General features: G+C 47.9%; 2 protein-coding genes across 3 annotated transcripts; one reads left to right on the top strand and one right to left on the bottom strand.

Annotated features, from left to right (window-relative positions):
• Positions 1-1,732: 1,732 nt before the first annotated feature.
• adi1 (acireductone dioxygenase 1) lies at positions 1,733-4,615 on the top strand. The gene is made up of 4 exons (XM_018733513.2): positions 1,733-2,074; positions 3,299-3,418; positions 3,714-3,893; positions 3,989-4,615. The coding sequence occupies exons 1-4, from the start codon at positions 1,958-1,960 to the stop codon at positions 4,103-4,105; spliced, it is 534 nt and encodes a 177-aa protein (XP_018589029.1). The 5' UTR covers positions 1,733-1,957; the 3' UTR covers positions 4,106-4,615.
• An 894-nt stretch (positions 4,616-5,509) lies between these two features.
• trappc12 (trafficking protein particle complex subunit 12) lies at positions 5,510-22,176 on the bottom strand. Of its 2 annotated transcripts, none has more exons than XM_018733498.2 (12): positions 22,112-22,176; positions 20,397-21,645; positions 19,977-20,093; positions 13,735-13,848; positions 13,045-13,183; positions 11,730-11,842; positions 11,514-11,586; positions 9,842-9,915; positions 8,487-8,585; positions 8,095-8,198; positions 7,322-7,409; positions 5,510-6,992 (listed from the first exon to the last, which is right to left on the bottom strand). In XM_018733498.2, the coding sequence occupies exons 2-12, from the start codon at positions 21,633-21,635 to the stop codon at positions 6,744-6,746; spliced, it is 2,409 nt and encodes an 802-aa protein (XP_018589014.1). In that variant the 5' UTR covers positions 21,636-21,645; positions 22,112-22,176; the 3' UTR covers positions 5,510-6,743. The 2 variants fall into 2 exon arrangements, with proteins under 2 accessions (XP_018589014.1, XP_018589022.1); XM_018733506.2 differs by having other exon boundaries at positions 22,108-22,171.
• Positions 22,177-22,279: the final 103 nt, after the last annotated feature.

The raw sequence follows: 22,279 nt of genomic DNA, 5'->3' as shown, positions 1-22,279 counted from the left end.
GAGACAGGGAGGCAAGAAGGGAGGATGGAGATGGACACTGCTACTCCCACCAGCGCTCTACTCTCGAGAGTTCACTCTTCCCCAGCGTTTACCCATCCCAGGTCGAGAGTGTGCGCAGCGCTGGGGGTGTGGAGCAAAAGCGCTGTGCTGGGCGCTATATTTAACCCCTCCTCCCAGTCAGTCACCGAGGTGAGCAGCTGAGCGGGGGTCAGGACGGGTAGCTCTCAGCCCTGGTCTGACAGCTGATCTGGAACAGCCTCAGTCACAACGGGGGAGGTCCAGGCCCTGAAGCCCCTCGAGGAATGAGCCCCTCCCTGGGAGTCTTTAGGGGTCTGGGGGGGGGGGTTGAAGTCGGAGAGGTCGCTCCAGCCACGGCGGCTCTCAGATCTGCGCCTGGTGACCGTGGAGCATCGCTATGCTGTTACACAAACTCCATCAGAAAAGGCTGCATGTTCATGGTATGTCTCAAATGCATTTCTGGAGCATCAGTCACTTTCAGAAATCACATTTACTATTTATGGTCTGAAAAGGAAAGTATTTCATATTCATCCACACAAACCATAAGGCATTAGAGGCAGGACCATCCAAGCTGATGTCAAAACTCTTTTTATTACATCTATTTATATCGGTGACTTGCTTCTCCAGCTCAGATGAAGATTATTTAATTTTATAGAATCTATACAGCTGGGGAAATTTTTAAGGTGAGGACCTTGATCATGGATATAAGAGCAGGGCAAGACATTTGAACCCGGGTCCTCTGAGTGTAAGGTAACAGCTCTATCCACTACATCACCAGTTTATTCAGCTTAATCCACAAAGAAAATTATGAATCAGGATGAGGAAGTTGTAAATGTTCTTACAGAATGGCTTAGTCAGCATTAATATCCTTAACAGACTTAATCACATATCTAGAATAACCCTGGAATCTGTGTTATATACAGGATTTTGGGGAAATAACCATGGCATTTGCCCAGTCTTACAGTACAACATGTGAGAAGCTTGAGAGGGCAAACGTGCCAGTGAATGACCATCAGCTGTGTGCTGCTCTTAGAGGGGGAAGCGGCCCTCCTCCGCATTTAATGTGCCTTCTCGACTTTGCGAACCCGGGACAGGGACGAAATCACGGGGCGGCAAGAACCTCGTTAAATTCAGCAGACGGAAGGACCCCGAGGCCTGCAGTGTCATCTTTGACAGACTTGACTGCGCAGATCCCCATGCTGGCAGGTCCAGGTCTTGCCCTGAACACAGCCTAACAAGCGAGGGGTTTCATCTTTGCAAAACGGGAGAGAACTGGGGGGAGTCATTATTTAAAAAAAAAAAAAAAAAAAAAACTTACAAAATAACTTAAATTCAAGGGCTAATTACAATCCAAGAATTTTAGCTTGTGCAAAAGTACCAATAATAACAACAACAACAACAATAATAGTCCAAGGTTACTCAACACCAAACTTTATGCAGCATCTGTATATTGTTAACATAACTGAGATCATTTAGGCAGTGTTAAAAAACACATTGTTAAGCTCTATGTAACAGGCTATATTTTTAAACAAAGTATTCCTTAACATTATGGTTGATGATTTTAAGAGGAGTCTTAAGCGCCACCTAGTGGACATGTAGTTGGCTGGCAAACTCGGTGCTGATGGGAAATGTATTTCCAGCCTTCTATCCACTACCGGAAGTTGTTTCTAATCGCGGGTTTCTATTGGGTGTTCCCTCTAATAGAACACCTACGATGTGTTTTGTCACATCAGACGCTGCGCATTTGCTGCAATTTTAGTGCCTGCGACCTATTTCATTGGTTGGAATCGTTTTATTATCATAAGTCTTTTTGGTGATATTCACCATTTCTGTCAGTATGTGAACCGCTCCGGACATCACGGCCTCTTCCGCAGGAAATGCTGCGCGGGTATGAGGCCTATCGAACACAACCAGAGGTTCGTTCGGACGGTGAGACACGATGGAAGCCTGGTACATGGACCAGTCGGAGGAGGATCAGCGGCTCCCCCACAAACTGGAGCCCAACGAGCCCGTGTCCCTGGAGGAGCTGCAGAAACTGGGCGTTTTCTACTGGAAGGTAAGTCCAGTTTATTCACTTTCGCTGTTTAGCAACACCAACTCAAACCGCGGCCAGAGTTAGTTACTTATCCACTCGCGGTTGGATCTGTTACGTAACTTGGAAGTTGTAAATACTCACTCTCTTTCTCTCTTTCTCTCTCTCTCTCTCACACATCTTCTCCAAGCGCGTCTACGACGTTCATTTAATATGCAGTATAACTTTTTTTTAATGGGCCAATAAACGCAGACGGCCGTAATACGGGTGTTTATGAACACTGATTGGTCATTTTCAATCGCTATCACGGGCGCTGAGTGACGTGACGTCATACAGGTTAAATGGCTGCAGCGCGTCTGCGTGCGGCGCGCGCTCCTCCACATCGTAGGGCCGTCGAGGACGGGATGATGTAAATTCATCAACACGTGACCCGCGGGTGTACAATTTGATCCGACAAAAAATAAATTGGGGGGGGGGACAAAAAAAAATCACACAACTTACAAAGTGACGTCGTTGCGCTAAAACCGGCGCAGCGACTAATAATGCGGGCAGGCCAGCGCGCGAGGAGCGCGTGAGGAAGCTTCTGTTCAGACACTTTGGGCGCCAACGAGCCGCAGGGGGTCCTGTCACCTGCCCTCACAGTCACCTGCAACTTCCTTCCTGTGCCGTTTTCTTCGGCATCACATTACATTTCATAGCGACCTAAAGGTCATAGGTTCGAATCCCACTTCCAGCTCTAGTTCCCATGAGCAAGGTTACTTAAATTGCTCCAGTAAAATTACTCAGCTGTATAAATGAGGGGACAGCTGGTAGCATAGTGGTTAGAGCTGCTGCCTTTAGACCCAGAAGTTGCAGGTTCAAGCCTCACCTCCAGCTGTAGTACCCTTAAGCAAGGTACTTGCCTTATTTAATCAGGGGGTGCGGTGGCGTAGTGGGTTGGACCGCAGTCCTGCTCTCCGGTGGGTCTGGGGTTCAAGTCCCGCTTGGGGTGCCTTGTGACGGACTGGCGTCCCGTCCTGGGTGTGTCCCCTTCCCCCTCTGGCCTTACGCCCTGTGTTGCCGGGTAGGCTCCGGTTCCCCGTGACCCCGTAAGGGACAAGCGGTTCTGAAAATGTGTGTGTATAAATGGGTAAATAACTGTAAGTAGCTTCATCAGCTAAATGAGTAAATATAAACATATATGCGTGCGTGTCGGTGAACCAGTGTCCTTCTGCTCACCCGTCCTCCTTCTCCTCCTGTTGTTTCCAGCTGAACGCGGACATATACGAGACAGACCCCGAGCTGCAGAAGATCCGCGAGGAGCATGGTTACTCCTACATGGACATCATCACCATCCCCCGAGACACTCTTCCAAATTATGAGGAGAAGGTATTTGCTGCACCTCATTTATTCCAAAAAAATCCCAAACATTTATTCATTTATCTGATGCTGTTCTCCAAAACAACTTACAGTATCAAGGTACTTAAAATTATTTACCCATTTATACAACATTACTGGAGTATTTTTAGGGTAAGTACATTGCTCAAGGGTACTACGGGTGGAGGTGCGATTCGAACCTGTGACCTTTGGGTCTAAAGTCAGCGGCCCTAGCCACCATGCTAGCAGCTGTCATACATGACAGGGAAGTGTGTGTGCCCCCCTCAACCCCTTTAAATGCTTCCAGCTGAAGATGTTTTACGAAGAGCACCTTCACCTCGACGATGAGATCCGCTACATCTTGGACGGAAGAGCGTACTTTGACATCAGGGACGAAGATGACAGGTGGATCCGGATCTCCATGGACAAAGGGGATCTGATCACGCTGCCGGCCGGGATTTATCACAGGTTCACGCTGGACGAGACGGTGAGCGCCGGACTCAACGGGTCGAGGGATCGAGCGCTCGGTTTCACCCGAGCGGGTTAGGGAAACTCATGTGTGCTGCATGTATGTTTCCCTAGAACTACACGAAAGCGATGAGGCTGTTTGTCGGAGAGCCCGTGTGGAAGGCCTACAACCGGCCGGCCGACCACTTCGAGATTCGCCAGAAGTACGTGCGCTCTCTGAAATGTGCCTGAGGAGCCAAACGGCAGGTTGTGACACGGGGTACTGAGGTCACCAGGTGGCAGAGGGTGTACGGGTGCCACGTACCGGCAACGCCGTTAGCCTTTCGTAGTGCCTTTAAAAAGCAACAAAGATGAAACTAATTTCCGTTTTCGATAAGCTGTTGATTGGAATATACTTGGATTTGTAATGTAAGTTGATCTTTAGTTATTTACAGGATTACTTACTTAATGGTACATTGTGAAAACCCTCAAATTCCCTACCAGCAATATTTTTAAAAATCGTATCTAAGAGCTGCTTTTCAAACATTTTACAGTGCTGCTCCGTATTCCGTTTCCCTAAAAATGACTGGATCATGTGGGTTCACTTCATAATATAGTTTTTCTTACTCTCATTTTTGTACCTTTGTCATGTTCTTTTTAACAGTGACATAGAAAAACTTGCATGAAGCAGATGAAATTGCACCACTGAAATCGGTCTATTATGGTATCACAGTGAAATATAACCACAGTGCAAATTTTTAATCTTTTATTGTGTTTTTTGTTTATTCGTTGGGATGATACGCTTCTCCAGAGCGTCTTATATAACGACTCATGGGTTACCCATTTCTGCAGCAGGGTGATATTTACCATATCAATTCATTTTGTGTCTTGATCAATGGTACTACAGCAGTAGGTGGGATTTGAACCCAGGCCCTTCGGCTGGTGATAGTTCTTATAGACTACACCGTCTGCTTCTGTTTTTTGAGTCCATTCTATAGAAAAGACGGAAGTAAGTAAAGGAGGTTGGAGTGAAACACCTCTAAACACAGGACTGGATGTGAGCGATGCCGGGGTGGGTTGTGCGTGAACGGCTTTCCCTGATCCTCGTTCCCTGGTCGGGACCTCGTTGCAGCTGGGCGCTGGTACACTGCAACAGCAGCAGATGGCTCTCTGTGCAGCCTCCGTGTCCCCCGACTGACTCCCAGCAGGCAGCTTCCTAAACGCCATCCAGCACCTAATGGTCAGCATCCCAGAATGCACACTCCTGCAGGTAATTGGTCCCTGAGCACCGGTCCCTTTGTGCCGTGCTGTTCTAATTCTGACACTTTTAGTAGATGGTACACACAAATTAATGTAATATTTCAAACACTGTGTCAGTGTTCATTAAATTTGGGGGGGGGTGGGGGAAGGTTACAGCTGGACCTTTTTTGGTTTGTGTTTAGCTGGAGTGAAACAGTGCAGCTCACCAGTAGTTGATTTACTGTAGTGTAGTGGATAGAGCTGCTATATTTGGACTCAGCAGTCGCAGGTTCGAATACCACCACCTGCTGCAGTACCCTTGAGCAAGACACTTGATATAAATTGCTCCCATATAAAATACCCAGTCAAACAAACAGGTAAATAACTGTAAATAGGTAAACGCTGTAAGCCGTTAACTGTTTCCTTTTACAACCCAACAGTGTTTTATTGATAATACAGATGGAGGGATACAGTGCTTTTTTGTCATGCAAACAAGTCTATACTGATGTGCACTTAAAGCTGGGCTAAATAGCCCAGGTGTGTTTCTGTTTGTATCCTTCATAGTGTAAAAGTTCTACACAAAGCTGACCACTTGGAAGAGAGGCACACTAATTTGTCTAAAGCGAGACTATAAGACCCACCTTAAGAGCAAGATGTCACTGGCACCTGAAACATGTCTTTAGACTGTTGGGGGAAAACCACATAAGGAGAACATGCAACCGGCATACTGAGTTGGATTCAAACCTACAGCAAAGCAGGTCAGTTTGGCAGCAGTGCTACCTCGTGTGCCACTTGCAGGGTATTCTTACTGTATGAATTCATGTTAAATTACATTAGCCAAGGGCAGAGCCGTAGGAAAGTGACACTTGAACTGACAATATTCAGGTTACAAGTCAGTCTTGAGAATTATTCTGCTTGTTCATACAGATGTGTGACCACCAAGCTACCTTAGGCTGGGGTGATCTGTATGTTCAAACAGTTTACTAACATTAAATTAGCTGGTGTGTGCAGAGAAAAATGTTTAAACAACAGGCAGAATATGCAGTTCACACATTCCCTGGTACAGCCATTGTCATAGAAATCCATTGCTTATCAAAAGGTAATGTTAGTCTGCTGCTGCAAACATTTTCCATGTTCACTTCATATACATACGACATCCTACTTCACTGTCCATACATTCAAACTTTGTCAGTTTTATAACCAGCTAAAGCAAAATTAGTTTGAAAATCAATGCACTTAAATCAGTAAAATTCCTTTTGTAGCATCCAGAGCATCACTTCTTTAGTATAAGTATAGACAACATATAAACAGTTAAAACTTTAAAGCTATTTTACATGTCAAGTTTCTAAGGAATATATATACAGGTTTATTTTACATTGTTTCCACAAAGACCACAGTTACATTGCATCCCATACATTGTGTTTTTAAAAAGTTGCCTAGGTTTTAAGTATACAAATTCCACAGGTAAAAACAGCTGAATGCTGCAATAAGCTCCTCCCTAACTGTTGAATGTGACACCTTAGACTCTAGTAAAGACAGAAAAACAGCACTTTGGGGTTACAGAGGTGGTACGGAGAGCCGGTTTCTATCACTCCGTGGCTATGTATGCCACCGAGGAATACTACAGTTGCATGGCTGCCTGTAGGGGGTGCTAGCTGGAGACCAGTTTGAGACACTGCGTGTTGAAGCTGTCGCCCTCGCGGCAGGCCACTGACTCGAGCAGGGCCTGCTTTTTCTGTGTGCTGCGGGAGGACTCCAGCTCATACATGGTGGTGAGGTTGAAGAGCACGCTCTCGTGCAGGTAGAACGTGGGGTCCTGCTGCACAAGACACTCCAGCTGGCCCAGGGACTCCTTCAGCCGGCCCAGGTACAGCAGGCACACGGCCGCGTTGTTGTTTGCCTGCAGCGGAGGGGAAGGGGGGTTTATTTCATTAGTGTTTTGGAGATGTCAGTGTGCACAAGTCTCTGCACCAACTCTGTATGGATTTGAAAATACATGCTTTGAAATTAAGTCATATGAGCATGAGATAGATAATGTCTGATAAGGCAAAATAACAGCATTGTCAAATACCCCCCCAAGAGTGTTTTCTAAATCTTTATCTGTAACACTGAAATTTGCCCAATACTCCTCATCCAAAAGTGGGACGGCAAAACACAAACTACCAGGTGCAGGGAATGTTTTCATGAAAAAAACAATGCGAGATGCTGCGAAAAGGAAGCGAAACCTACCACGGGATTTTTGGGGTCGAGTTTCAGGACATCTGAGAAGGTGGCGTGTGCTTCTGCATAGTTATTCTGACTGAGGTACACAAACGCCCTGTACAGAAAAGTGGAAGACATGCTGAGTGAGGAGCTCCAGATGAATTAGAGATATGTATGATGGCCAGGACTCAGTTATAAATACTGCAAGTGAGTATTTTGAATTTATGTTCAACTGATGAAGAAAATATTCAACATGCATAAAGGGTCCCTAATGAAAAGGCAAAAGGGAAAATGGTATGTTCACCGAACAGATTTGAGTACAAAAGAAAAGCAGAGGTGGGATTTCAAATCTGCAGAAACGGTAACACGTTAATCTCCGCCAACTGTTTCAGTCACAACTTTTCCAAGGGATCAGACCGCCATCTCAACATCTCATCTTTCACCATAGCAGCAACAATTCTTTCTCCTCCACTCAAAAAAAAAAAAAAAAAAAATCTTCACAAGAAAATTCCACCGAAATTTCAATGCATGCCAGACTTGTCGGAGTCAACGTGTGCTGTGTATTATTAATCATTCATCAACACTTTTCTCTAAGGCATCTTTCACTGTTGGGTTTGTACACTAAGATACTTATTTTTCCATTTATAAAGCAGGGTCTTTTTACTGTTATCAATTCAGGATAAGTACTTTTATCAAGGGTACTATGGTAGGTTTGAATCTGAGGAAGTGGCTCTAAGAGCTATGCCACTTACTGCCTCTCAGCCTCCCATGATTTCAGTACAGTCACACCTTCCAGTTACCTGTTCATTAGGATGCAGGTGCTCAGAGTCGAACCGTTCCCCTTGGCCTGACACACCTTCTCCACCTCCTGGAAGTATTTCTCAGCTGTTTTGATGTCTCCGATCTGAGAGAGCAGTGAAGAAAGAGGACCGATTTAGCTGACCATGAAGCTTTCGGCAACGCTACAGCCTTTGTGGATGAAAAACACGATTGTGTGCGCACACGCACATTTATGCATTCTCTCACACATACCTCTTTCCCCAGCAAGCAGAGAGGTGGGGGGTTTGGATATTCTCCTCTGATAAATGACCCCTACCTTCTGCACCACCGTGTTTTACATTCACATGCTGATCTGCTGCTGATGTGCGTGTGGGTGTGAATCCAAGTTGCCAGCAGGTTCCGGGCAGTTTACCTGCAGGAATATCCTCCCGATTCCGCTCAAGAGCTGGGCTTTCTGCTCCGGCTCGTACTGGATGATGGATTGGTACGTCTCCACGGCCAACACATAGTCCTGGGAGAGCAGAAGCAAGTTCTATCAAGGCCATCCCCTTCACTTCGTGCAATCACCACTGCGGCACAGCAGGGCTCAGCAGCCATTGACCACATGTGTTGCAGAAAACTCCGGATCAAAGCAGAGGACAGGGTTCAATCAGCATAACGGGCAGAACAGAACAAGTGTGTTGATCATTTTCAAACAGAGAAAAACCAAATTTAAACATATGTGTATATTTACATGTATATTGAACACATTTCCATGTACAGTGCCTAAATACAGTATATATCTTCCAAGAGCCACAGTTGCTCAGAGAAACAGCAGATGGTGCAACAGAGCCGCTGCCGGTCTTGACTCATCCTCACTAACAAAGAGACTGATTAGCTGGAGCAATCAGTCGACGGGGTCTTTATGCCCTGTTCCCAGCTTGTAATTAATAATCAGGGTTTGTGACCTGTGTGAAGGGAGCGCGGAAGGAAGTTCGCAGGGCACTTTTCTGTAAACGCATCTGGCCGAAGAGGTGTCGCAAACACTCCGCCATATTCTCTCCAGTCGCTGAAATGTGCCAGTCTCTCCTGCTTGTTGCTCATCTGCACTCATACGCAAGAGAGAACCCGTGCGCTGGCTGGGAGGGGATTTCGGAGCCACGGCGGAGATGGGGCGCTTGCACCCCAGGCACCTGTGTATTCCTGCAGTACGCTCACGTCTAGACTGCCTGAAGATGCGGTGCCGGGAACTAAATAAAACGGGCAGATGAACGAAACAAACATGGCCCCCGTGGCTTTAATAAATCAGGAGTGGGAGCGCCAGAAATCTCTCGGCTCACGCCCCCCCCCCACCCTAGTGTTACCTTCGACCCTCCCCCGAAGCAGCCCCCAGGCCCTCCCCCCGGAGGTCTGAAAGCAGCAAGGACCGTGCCTCATACTAATGCTCTGCGAGGGGTGTCTTGGAAAGGGAGTGGTGGTATGTGTGTGTGTGTGTGTTTGGAGCCTGTGAATTGAAAGGGGCCACGTTATCTGGTCAGTGAGGAAGCTACAGCTGTAAAGCCCATTAATGTGTTAGGCAGCGTCGCGGTTAGACACCTGTAACCTTAATTTGCTTTACAAAGTCGAGAATGGCGTCAACTAACCTGTGAAAGAAGAACAACAACACACACCAACAAAGAGCAACGGAGCCCCCGCCTCAGCATCTGTTTCCCTCCCACAGAAAAATGGGTGCGCGCGTATGCCTGGAAATACGGCAGCACTGCAGCTCTTTCTCCGCCGCCCACGTACCTTCATCATTAGCAGACAGTTTGCCATGGAGTACATCACCCTGCACAGACGTGACCTCCACAGCTGAATAGAGGCTGCAAGAAACAAGAGCAGCTTGAAAGACCGTGGCGGCAAATTGCAGTACCCCCCCACCAACCACAAACCAGCCCACCCTGTGCCCCCCTCCCTCCTCCCCTCCCAAACCATCAATTATTTGTCTGAGAAAGGGAATTATAGAGAGGGGAGAAGACACTGCGACACTTTCACTCATTTATCCAGTGCTGGCTGTGCATCCCTGTCGCCGGGCCTGTCTCCCCTCGTACCGGGGAGGGGGAAAAATGGGCTCCAACCCTGGGAAGGACGGGGGATCCTTTAGAGGCTCTTTGTTATTCAACACCGGGGACTTCTGCATCCCAGCACATCCGCACCCCACCGGGACCTCTGTGCCCTGCATCACAGCGCGACCAGAATCTGCATTTATGGCAGCCGCCCAAATTATAAGACATAAAAAGGATGCGTCAAAATTTCACTGCCCAGTCGAGGTAGGGTGACAGAAATGTTCCATTATATGGGACAGAGGACATGTAAATAATGCCTCAGTTGTGAGATCATGCAGACGTCCCTTGATGTAGGGTGGCCTGACCACATGGACTGCTGGCAGACCAGCGAAGGTGTATAGCAGAGACCTGGGTGTGAGCCCACAACAGTGAGCAGTGGAAAGAGCGCTGCAGACTGCATGTGTGTGTACGTGGGGGTTGGAGAAGGTAGTGTTTGAGCACGTCTGACAGCAGACCAAGGGGAGCGCTTGCTCCGCTGTTCTGCAGTCCTGCCAGTGCTACTTTTCGGCAGACTAATGATTGGGAGCGGCTCTTGGCCTCCGCAGGGATCCCGTCCCTTCATTAGCCTCCTTGTCCTTTTGGGCTCCGGCACAGGTCACAGGAGGTTGGGAGTGTGTGTGTGGGGGGGGGACTGGTGGGCTTGGCCCCTTCTGTGCCCACTGCCGGGCGACTCCGATGCACCCCGCTGCCCCCCCACACCTCTCCAGCAGGCGCGTGGGCGCAGAGCTGTCGAATGCCTGGCAGCTTCTTCAGAGATGTGCTGCTGGGAATTTGTGGTAGGGGGTGCACTGGTAGAGAAAGTCAAATGGGAGGGGGCAGGAAGCATGTGGACTGTGGGGGGTCTCCAAGGTAAGGCTGTGTCTTTAAAACAACAAGAAATCATTGAATTTCTGCTGTTTGCAACACTAGTTTAACCCCTTCTTCACAAAACAATGAATTCTGCTTTATCTAACCTCAGTGTGACACACACAGCATGTGTAATATTTAGAGCCTTCCCCTTCCACTTAAAGGTCCCAGGTACAAATCCTACCTCCTGCTGTAGTTTTGCTGAATTGAAACAATAGATATTGCTGTATGAATGATTAAATTATTGTAAGTACCTTAGCGTACCTCACACTGCAGGTCATTTTGGGGAAGTGTCAGCTAAATAAACGTATTACAGTATTTATTATCTGACACTTTTTTCAAAGCAACTTACAATGCTAGAATTGCACATTGTTACAATGATTTACCCATTGATATAGCTGGTTCACTTTTACTGTATCAGTTCAGGGTAAATATAAGCCCAGCACCTGCTGTTTCCTGCAGGGTTTTCAGGAGTGCAGTTTTATACCAGTGGTGGACTTTCCACCCACCTTGGCGGTTCTCCTGTGTTATGGTGATCATGCTGCCGTCTTCAGCCATGCCCTGCTCCAAGTTGTCCAGAATCTATTAAGATGAGGCAAAGAAGCTAGTGTTAGTCACACTACACAGGAATTTAATACATGCAGACCTTTTCTTGGAAAAGAAATGTTTCAGAGGACAGTTCTAGAAAAGGAAGCTCCTGTTTGATGTCAGCGGGGGGCCCTCACCCGTCGGCACACCGTCTTCATGCTGTGCAACCGGTCCAAGGATTCCTGAGGTTTGCCCAGGTACTGGGGGAGGTCGGCATGCAGGACACGCATGGAGAATGGGACCATGGACCCTGTAGGAGGACAGGATGGCACCGATCAATCCCGCCAAACCAATGAAACAAACAGCATTTTTCACACAGTGCCAGACACAACACACTTTCCAGAGGAACTGGAATCAAAAAACTGTAAGAAAGGAAAAAAAGGCACAGCGGGAGCAGAAAGGAAAAATATACATTTATAAAGAGGTTCCCTGGACATGGGAAACAACATTGAGGGAACAGAAATCCTGGAAAATAAAGTGACTAAAGTGGGAAGAAAAGTGGGATGGGGTCTACCCAGGGGCTTGTTCCAAACTGGTGGGAAATAAACACCTGGTCTCCCCACAGCACCCCCCACCCCCGAGACAAGCCCACATCTAGGTATAGCCACTAGACATTACTCTCCGCTCCGTGTTTGAAGTCAGGGCCCTTTGATATGCGTCTCAGGGGCCGAGGACGCTTCGCAGGCTGTTAAAAAAACAAGATCGGTGCAGAACAGAAACCCAGAGGACCCGTAGAGAAGTCCAGTGGAGGCGACATTCATCCTAGGATCTCCCCTGGTTAAGAGTCGCTTCCGTCACCTTCCCCATGGCTTGAGCGGCTTTGTGACAACGGCGAGCAGAGATTCTCATTCATGTCACACATTCCCGGGAAGTCCTCGGTGTAACACGCTAACTAATGGATGTAGCACATACGGCTGGCCCAGTTAGACATGCATTTGCATGTTTTAAAACTGGGAGGAAAAAACTGCAATGGCTGAATTAATAGATATTTAATGGGCGCCGGAGACTTTGGTACTTTCAAGGCAGACTCAACATTAAAGTCGTTAATAATAACAGCAGGAACCTAAACCGTATTTTTACCGAATGATTTAAAAAAAAAAAAAAAAGTCTGCACTTCTGCATGATCTTCACTGAGTATCTGCAGCAAAGGCTTGTTACCTGCACGGTGGCTCCCTGCAGTCGAGCGCTGCTCGGCGCGGTATCGGCCAACGCTGTGCGCAGCCAATTAAACATCACCACATGTTAGAGGAAAGCTCCTCTCCCCATTGAGGCCGCGGCCCGTTCCCAGGATGTCAGCTGCTCTCAATTCTGCTCCACACCCCACACGCGCTACCCTGTCCCCCCTGGCACATTCCAACTCGAGCGCAGTGCACATTTGCATGAAGGCTCCGGCACCTTCCCCATCTCGAGTTCTCTTTCCGTCTGTTCCTCCAGCGGGTGTCCGGAGCTCACCTCGGCGGCCGGGGTACGCAGAAGGGTAGTACTCATAGTACAGGTCTGGTTGGTCCAGGTTGCCGAAGGGTTCGAACTCCAGCTCTGCGTTCTGGAACAAGCTTAACTTTGTGAGAAGAGCCAGGCGTACAAACCAGAGCTGCGGAGGCAGAGAGAGACGTGCACTGACTATTCACGTCCACAATTTTACACAGTTGCATCAGTGTCGTTTATAAATGAACACGTGTATGGTGTGAGTGTAAAGGAGAAGGATGTGTTTAAACACGAGAAGCTAAAAAACCATCCTGAGGTGCAACGGATTTTTGGAGAGTTGCTGAGCCCTAAACTGAGCCACAAAAGCCAGCATTTGGGTGTATAAACACAGGGGGCTGAGACACCCCTGAGAAAACACACAGCTAGACCAGCAGAAGCTGGCGGAGTGCTGGGAGACTATCGCCTCTGGGGCTGTGAGCACAGCTGTGATGCGCCAAAGCATCCACAGGCCAGCAGACCGCAGCAGGCCACCAATCTTACTTTTCAAACACCTGCGTCAGTGGCCTGTATGAGGGGCAGGTGGACAGGGAAGGGAGCAAGGAGAGTACTGGATGTTCATGCTTTCAGACAGGGCCTCTTTGGATGAGAAGAACACAATCGAACCGTAAAATGCTCCCCGCCATTGGTCTGGGGTTGTCCAAGGAGGTGGTCCCCTACCTGTAGGGAGTCAGTGCTGTGGCTGGTGGGCTGACCACTCTTGCCATACCCTTGACCGTGAGCTGTCAGTAGCCGGCCCGTGAGGTCCACCGCTGCTCTCCAGTTCTTGGTGCTCTGGTCGCGACGGGGGGACAAATGAACCCATTAAAGGAACAGCTGCTTCTCTGGCTGCAAGCAGGTACAGTCAAGCCTCCCATCAGTAACAATGACAAGGTCAGTCCGGCTATTCTGCTTTTAACCGTGCCGTCGTTCATCACCGCAATCCCTCTAATTAAGCATCTTTTTTTTTATATATATATAAAAAAAAAAAAAAGTCAAACAGAAAAGATCACTCTGCCTACAGAACCTCCCACTCTGAAGTACCAGGGCCGGTACTGCTGCTGCAGTGGGGAGCGATCGAGAGGCTGCCGGGGGGCAGGGGGCGGGGGGCGCGGCACCAGCAGTGCACCAAGCTCCCACAGCGAAGCCGCTCTCTCCGTCGGGTTGCCAGGGCGCCCCCACTGCACCACCCCGCTGCGCCCGCCCGGGCCCCTAAATCTTCATTAGGGGGGGAAATGAAGCTTAAAACGACTGGCAGGGAAATGGGCAAAAGCAGCTGCAGTCGCTGAGACAGAACGTAAAAAGTCAATGCAACTGTAAATGTGCAGCCATTACGAAGTGCCCTACGCACCGGAGAGTCGCAGGCAAGCACGACGACGACAAAATGCCCATAAATAATCTCTTATGAGATTTTTTTTTTTTTAAAAAAAAATACACGCAAACAACTTCTTCACAGCAGTCGGAGCGCAGAAGGGTGGAGGGAAGTACCACTTAATATCTCCGAGAGCAATACGTTGAATAAATCACAACGATAAGGTTCCAAGTTTCGCTAATAGCCCAAGAGACAAAAGAGGAAAACCAGAATGACCGTAGAATTCCCCATAGCACAGCATCTCTGTGACGGAAAGAGACTCGGACACACGCGGTGGGATGCTGGGATGGTGTTTTCTTACATGCTTCATTGAAGTCTTCTAACAAAAAGGACACAAAAGTGAGCACCCACCTTGATGAAACCAAACGTCATACCATTAATCCGCTCGACAGGTTACCTTGAACCTCACAGCTTTGCTTGGCCTACAAATATTCTTACCAGAAAATCATAACCGATCACTATGCTCTTTAATTGCACGCTCCTTAAAGAGTGCTCCTTGGTAATTATGTAATTATGCACTACGTATATCTCGAAAGCAGTAATATGAAAAATATAATAATTAATGTACCGACGCCGTTAGGAATACTGGGTTTGAGACATTAGTAATTAGCAGGCGGGTTAAGGTTTAGATTTCATTCCAGCTGAGAAACATTAGCTCTCAGTCGAAGCGGTCTGTGTAACGAGGCACATCCGAGCTTTGTGACAATTCACAACCCACAGTGCTTGAAGGTAATGCTGCCTGATTGACATTTTTGGGTCACATCAGTGTCACTCAACTTCATCGCACAACCCAAGTCAACGCGGCTGCGATGAGCCGAAAACAGGAAGGCGGCAAAAGTTAAACTCGCGCAACGACCGGCTTATTTCTCCGATTCAGGAGGACTTTAAGTGGATGGAACCAGTACGAGACCACCAGTCTGCAAAAGGACTATGTGACATTTACCATTATTTACTTTGTCAAACTGATAACTGCAGTGCAGTTATATAAAGTTTTAACTGGAAACTGGTAGTGCAGCGGTTAAGGAGCTGGATGTGTGAATGAATGTTAAACATAATTAAAAGTCACTGTTACTGGATTGAATTAATGCCATGCCTGACATCTCACCGTTGATTAGTTCTAAAACATATTGCATACTGAAATGGGAATACAGCATCTGGGTGTGGAGACTAGAGGAGACGTGGCAGTGTCAATGAAAGGACAGGATGCAGAAGGGATGCGGGAGATAAGCGAACAGAGGGGTGCAGAAAGGAGCGGTGCCGGGGAAGGTCTGCGACTCCACTCCCAGCTCTCGGGTTGCCTCCACCACATCAAAAAGCCCTCCGCCACCGCTCCGTAATGGAGCCGAGTGTCACGTGTGTCAGGTACCGCACGGCAGGCCTTAGTATGCATGGCAGAGCTCCTCAGGGCCACAGCTCCGGGCTCACTCCCACCCAGAGGAGAGAGCAGCTGCCCCCGCATTAAAAATGGATCGGCGTGCGCAAAGCAGCAGCCATTTCAATTAAAACAAGAGGGAAGAGAAAACATGGAATAATATAGAACAATTAATAATTCATTCCTCCCCTCCCATTTCCATACTGCTGTAACCTGAGAGGCAATCAAGCCACGGGGAGCAGAACGTGGGGTGCGGGTTCGATTTATTACAGCGGGAGCCCTTTGCTCAGTACACACACCTCTTGAGGCACGCCCACAAGGTGACTCTTACCTGTGAATGCCGATGGCCTCCAACACCATTCTGGGCAGCTTACTTTTTTAATGTTTTATGACAGGCAGAATATCTATATGCACAGCCGCTCAAAATTACATTTACATTTTTCCATTTAGAACAACTCAGTGTAAACAAAATTGCATTTTGCAACAGGCAGAGAGCTTTAGATGCCGGCACACGATTGCTGAAGCACGGTTTGTCAGTTACCACCGTTTTTGCCGACACACATTGTCGGAACACCTGCCAAGAGAACTGAGTCAAACAGGAAATACAAAAGCAATCATGCCAGATGATGTGATGCAAATGTATGGAATTGTTAGTGTAGATCTGAAAGAGATGTGTTTTCACAACTTTCCTGAATGGTGGAAGGATTCAGCAGGTCTGAGGGATAGAGGGAGCCCTTTCCATCACATCAGAGCTGAAATTTATGACTGTGGACACATTGTATGTGATCACCATATACAAGTTTGTGTGTTTAAAATAAAGTGTAGATATCACTATGCCTGAAACCACACCCCTATCCCCACCCACTTCTGCATCCCCACCTTTTTCCCTATGCCGCATAATTAACTAGGGTTAGGAATATGCTGGATTGCGTGCTGTCTCAAAACAGCATCAAGGGCTGAAGATGTAATCCAAGTTCCTTCGCCACAGCAGCGAACCTTCATCCTGGTTTGTAAACCATGGGCAACATGTAAGACGTCAACACTCAGGTGACAGATTTGTCATATTGTAGCATGACCCCTCTTGACTGTGCAGAAAGCACTCAAATGCATCTCCTTTTCACAACTAAACCGTCTCCAAGCCATCTAAAAAATGAACCCATCTCCATCCAGTCAATATTTTAGAGCATTCTGTTGAGAGCATTAGTTGTGAAACACCGCAGCAACATCTTACAGGCAATTTTTGGAGTCGATTAACGTTTTCATATGAATGATACCCACAGCACTATGTAGGGACAAGTTTTGAATGGCAAAAAAGCGCTCGAACTGGACAACAGCAAGTCTAATTGCTGACATCATTGCTTTGACGTTTTTCTCAGTGGTGGTGACAAATAGCAGAATCGCAATTCACACTGACTGCAGTAATTAGGTACCTTTTTTCAGAAATTTCAGGTATAAGAGGTACAGAACAGGAAGGTAATTCCAGGTAAGCCTAACCAGAAAAGCTCAGGGCAGAACCACCAGGGGTTAGTGGGTAGGGAAACGGGGGCCAGCATGAATACACAGACGTGCGTAGCTAGGCGTATATCCAACCGGGCACAGCTGCAAAGAGGACATGCAAGAGAACACGGACACACGAGATCTTGCCTCGCACGTTGTTTCATGTTGCCACGGCCCAGCAGCTCAGACGACAAGACTGTTATCGCACGGTAACCCACGCATAAAGCGTGTCCCAGACGGTGGAAGCGCACAGCGAGACCGTGACAATCCCAGCTCGCTTCTCCCCATGCCGAGATGAGTCAGAGGTGGGGGCGTTGCGGGAGCTTATCTCGCTTTGCTGAAGCAGGGCTCCCGCAGGCAGCTCGCCAGCCGGGAGCCTCGAAAATCTCGGTCACGGCTCGACACGCCACCAAAACCGAGACGAGGGACAGGATCTCCCATCGTACTGCAGAGAAGGAACGCTAGTTCGTTTGCTCGGCTCAAACGGGGTCACGGTTCGGCCCTCGAATGAGTGCTTGGCACACAAGCAGGAGCCTTGTCACGTTCCAGGAGGTGCAGGGGGAGACAGAGTACAGCATTTGGTTGGAAGCCCCAAGTCGCTCACCCCAACTCCATGTGTATAAGCCATGCAAGTCTGGGTGCTTGTAGCAGCATTCATACAATGTGTAGCAGAAGGGTCTCTGTAGCAATGAAACACAGAGCCCTTCCCAGAAACTTGCCTGTGGGGCGGGGGTACCAGATCCAGTGTACCACCCCACAATACATCACCCCAGTCCCCAGGCTACAGGAGAAAACCTACCCCACCCACCTGCTAACAGACACCCTACCCATCCACCTACGCACACAGCGCAGCCACTGCTAGTTGCAGGTACGGCACCGCAGACATCAGGCCTCCGCCACAGTAGCACCTCCCCACAGTGTACAAATTCACTCAGTGAACCTCCCAAGTCCTTTCATCATCATCATCATCATCATCTTCATTAGAAATCTCCTCAGCCCACGACTGTCAAGTGCTGGCGCCAACACAAGCAGATGGCGACGAAATGTTATCGAGGTGTCATATTAAAATATCTCCTCCTGGACTCCATCCTGCCCTCGGCCCTTCTTTTCCAAAAGCTCCAATCACATCACGCGTCGCGCTCCCTGGCACTAGGATTAGTACATTTTCCATCTTTATTATACAGTACCATAGGCAACAGTCATAGAGCTGTGGTGAAGTATAGCTACGTCAGAGCAGATCCAGAGGACGATTACACAAAAATTACACACAAGCCCACATTTAACATTTACACAAAGCATAGATCAGGACATCAAACATGGCTATTTTTTTGCATCAACACCAGGCTTATCCCATACTCTCGCACAACCCTGATTGCAATCGATTCCAAGGCTGCCGAATGCGTCTCACTGTGTGCAGAAGACATGGCCGTGATAGCCACGCGTGCCGAATAAAGCCCGCTGACATTTAATGGCGCCATGCTGTCCTTTAGAGAGCAAAGCTACACACTGGTGGAAAAGGGAAACACTGCTGACGCACAGACATAGCAGTATTTGAGTCTAAGATAGTGTGACCCTTACGCTGCTCTCCAGCAGGTGGGCATGCATGAGCAACAAGCCATTCAGCCCACTTCCAGAGGGCACCCTCTGACAAAGCGGGAGACCCAGAATGCCTGGAAATACATATAGCATCTGATTTACATATACACGTAGGGTGGGCAGGGTTAGCTGGCTTTAAATACCAAAGCAGAGTTTGTTCTGGATTGTTCACAGGTTGGGAAAAGCAGAGAAGGCCAACGCCATTGCACGCTATTTCTCTTCTTTTAGAGAAAGGGGATGGAGCAGCACGGGGGAGAGGCACAGTCAGGAATATTTCATAGGACCATGCCATTAAAGCAGAAACCGGCTCCATCTGAGATCAGTGACCCCTCCTGGCAACCCGGCACCTCACATCTCTCATACTGCGCGTTTGCCAGCGCACTCTGCACACTCCAACGAGCTCTGCTGTTTTTAGCACCGATACTGCGGCCGTGGGCCTATTTTATTGATGGGAAAAGGTTACCTCCCACAGGGACAGGAAAGACCCTTGAGTGGTGAATCCAGGCACTGGCGCTCCAGGCAAGATGGACCACCAGTGTGACGCTCTGACCCTCATCACCGCCCCCCGCTGCTGCAGTTCCAATCATACCTAAGAAACCCAACTGTGCTCACCAGAGAGCTTCTGACCCTCTCAGTGAATTCCTGTGGTGCCAATAAAGACTGCAGAGAAGCGGTCCACATGGGTCCCTGTCTAGCCGGCCTTCTGATTGGAAATGCTTGCAAAATACATGCAAGATTTGTATACCTGAGATTTTATTTACTGATAATGTCTGCATGCGTTTGTATTTAAATATTTAAGTGATAAATGAAATTAAGTTTTAGGGAAAAATTGAATCTGCTGGTCAGCTTTTTCACTTTTTTTTTTAAAATTGGTTTTAAACAAACACACACACAAAAAAAAAAAAAAAAAAATCAACAAACCAAATGCGAAAAAAAAAAAACTGTATACATGGGGTATATTCTTGCAGCTCCAACTTTGACTAACTTTTATTCTTATTACTAATTAAACCAAGAAACTGATTAAAAATAGTCATCAGCTAAAGAACAACCAGCCCGCACTGAGTGGGAAAAAAAAAAAACACTCACAATTAGCTGCTTGAGCCCAACAAAGGACTGCTCCACTGAACTGGCAGTGAGAACTTGCCTCTTCATAGCTGCCTGCTCACCGAGGAATCGCAACATCAGGTCCTTCACGGCATCACCCTGACACACAAGAACAAACAACCCTTGTTCATGCGTTGCTTACTGACTGATGCACAAATCAGAGTACTCCATGACTTGTATCCTGTATGTGATTAGTCTGTAGTGAATACAGTAACCCTCACAGTACACCACCTTCTATTTTGTACACATTAATGTAACAAAAAATTGAATAAGAAATTAAAATGCATTGTTGATTCCTGGAGTAGAAGTGATACATGTCAGACCACTGCTTCATATTTAACCTCAGTGCAACATGTTAATTCATCCACAATGCACACAGTCTACATGTTGTGCGGAAATTACCTGTAGATTATCAAACTTGAGCCCTGGCATGGTAAGACTGTCTCGATCCACAAATACAGGGCTGTGCTGCTGCGTGGCCACAGAGATCAAGACCTTCCTGGTATCCTCTGAAGGCAGCCAAGCATCATACCTCCGATCCACCTCACTTGTGTTTAGCGCTGTGGCAAATGGGTCGTCGCTGCCTGAGAAAACTGCCTGCAGCTGGGCAAATGGGGGTGTGGCTTCTGCTGGGGTAGGCTGACCTGGAGACTCTGGGGCAGAGAGACCCAGAAAGAAAGTGGGGGTCCGGGGCTCCTGACCAGTCGCAGAAGGGGTGGAGGAGGCCCCAGAGGAGGAAAGATGGCGCTCAGGTGCACCAGCACCCGGAAGCGACTCGGCGTTGGGGTTGCTGACGGAGATACAGGATGAGGATGTCGTGAAAGAGTCAAAGAAGTCAGAGGCGGGGTTGACATGCCCATTGTCTGTGAAGAACTTGCTAAGGCTGGGGCTCGGCTGGCAGACCAGGGGGGGCACTTTGTTGGAGGTTTCCACGCTACTGCTAAAGCTTGGGGACTTGACCAGTGCTGGCTCAAAGCCGTCCGGCACCAGCGCCTGACCTTGTGGTTTCTGTTGGTTCCCCTGGCTGAAGATAGTGCAGACAGGTATGGTTTCCTCTTTGGGTGTGTCCTTGCTAATGTCCTGTGGCGATTCCTGAGTTCCTACACTACTCGGGCTGGGCACGTCCTCCGGCCGCTGCACAGACTCAGTCTGCATTTTGTTACCCGTCGTTGATTCCCCTTCTATGTTCTTGGGCGGGGCATCCTGATCTGGAACGCTAGGTGATGCCTCCTCAGGTTCCACCCTTATGTCTGGCACCACAGCAGCATTTTCTCTCTTCTCCTCTTGCTGCTGCTGCTGCTCCAGCCCCTTCATTTCGATCTCCTCTCCCTCCTCAAACTGCTCCAGCAACGACTCCATCTGGCCAGCGTCATCCTCGCTGTTGTTGGGCGAGTCCGATATCATGACACTCTCCATCATCTGGTCGTTCAGTTTGTCCAGCATGTTCTCAGATGTGCTTTCATCATCAGGGGTGACAAAAGCCTCTCCATCAAGGTCGATGTTCTCCTCTTGGAATAGGGCCTCAGGGGGTTGATCAGACCCGACCTCGGCGGGGGCAGGTGCTTCTTTTGGTTCCATCCCTGTTTCTCCAACAATGTCCAGAGTCACAGGCCTTTGAGTTTGGTTTTCATGCCCCTCCATTGCTCTTTACCTGTCAACATCACACAACAATCATGTTCCAAAATCCAGAAACTGAGGACAACTAACTCCATTAACAACAGAATCTGTAATCCTATGTAATATATTAATATTATTATAGTTAAGGACACAATGAATGGACTGACGATGATGAGAATTACAATAATAACACAGTAAACATGATAAATGTGTCTCAAATATCTGAAAGGAGTAAAACGCTTAAAACGTGCTAGTTCGTCAGTGCGTTCAAATGTACATCAAAGGCCCTGTTTCAGAATTTATTTTTAAATATTAATCTTCAAGTCAAGCAAGTCACAGCCACACACACAGCTAGCATGCCATGCACAAAGCGACCCGCTACCTAGACAAAATGTAAACAACAATTCCCTGTACGTAACGTAAGTTTACAGCAACGTTCTATTTTAAAATTAAAATTATCATTCCAGTAAGAATAAAATGCAAAAATGTTGCATACTTACGCAGCTGCCTCTGAGATCAAAGTGGTAGCGGAACACATCCGGTTTAACTCAGCGACAACGTAGACAAAGTACGCATGCGCGAAACTGTCCTACGGAAAGTCAACTTGTCCAAACATCAGCCATCGGTGCCCGTTGATATTCTCGTACGTGTTTACGCTTCTGTCACAA

This window comes from Scleropages formosus, chromosome 15 (assembly GCF_900964775.1).
Source record: "Scleropages formosus chromosome 15, fSclFor1.1, whole genome shotgun sequence".
In the NCBI taxonomy this organism is placed as follows: Eukaryota; Metazoa; Chordata; class Actinopteri; order Osteoglossiformes; family Osteoglossidae; genus Scleropages; species Scleropages formosus.
The sequence above is the reverse complement of the archived record's forward strand: the minus strand, read 5'-3'. Positions and strand labels throughout refer to the sequence as shown.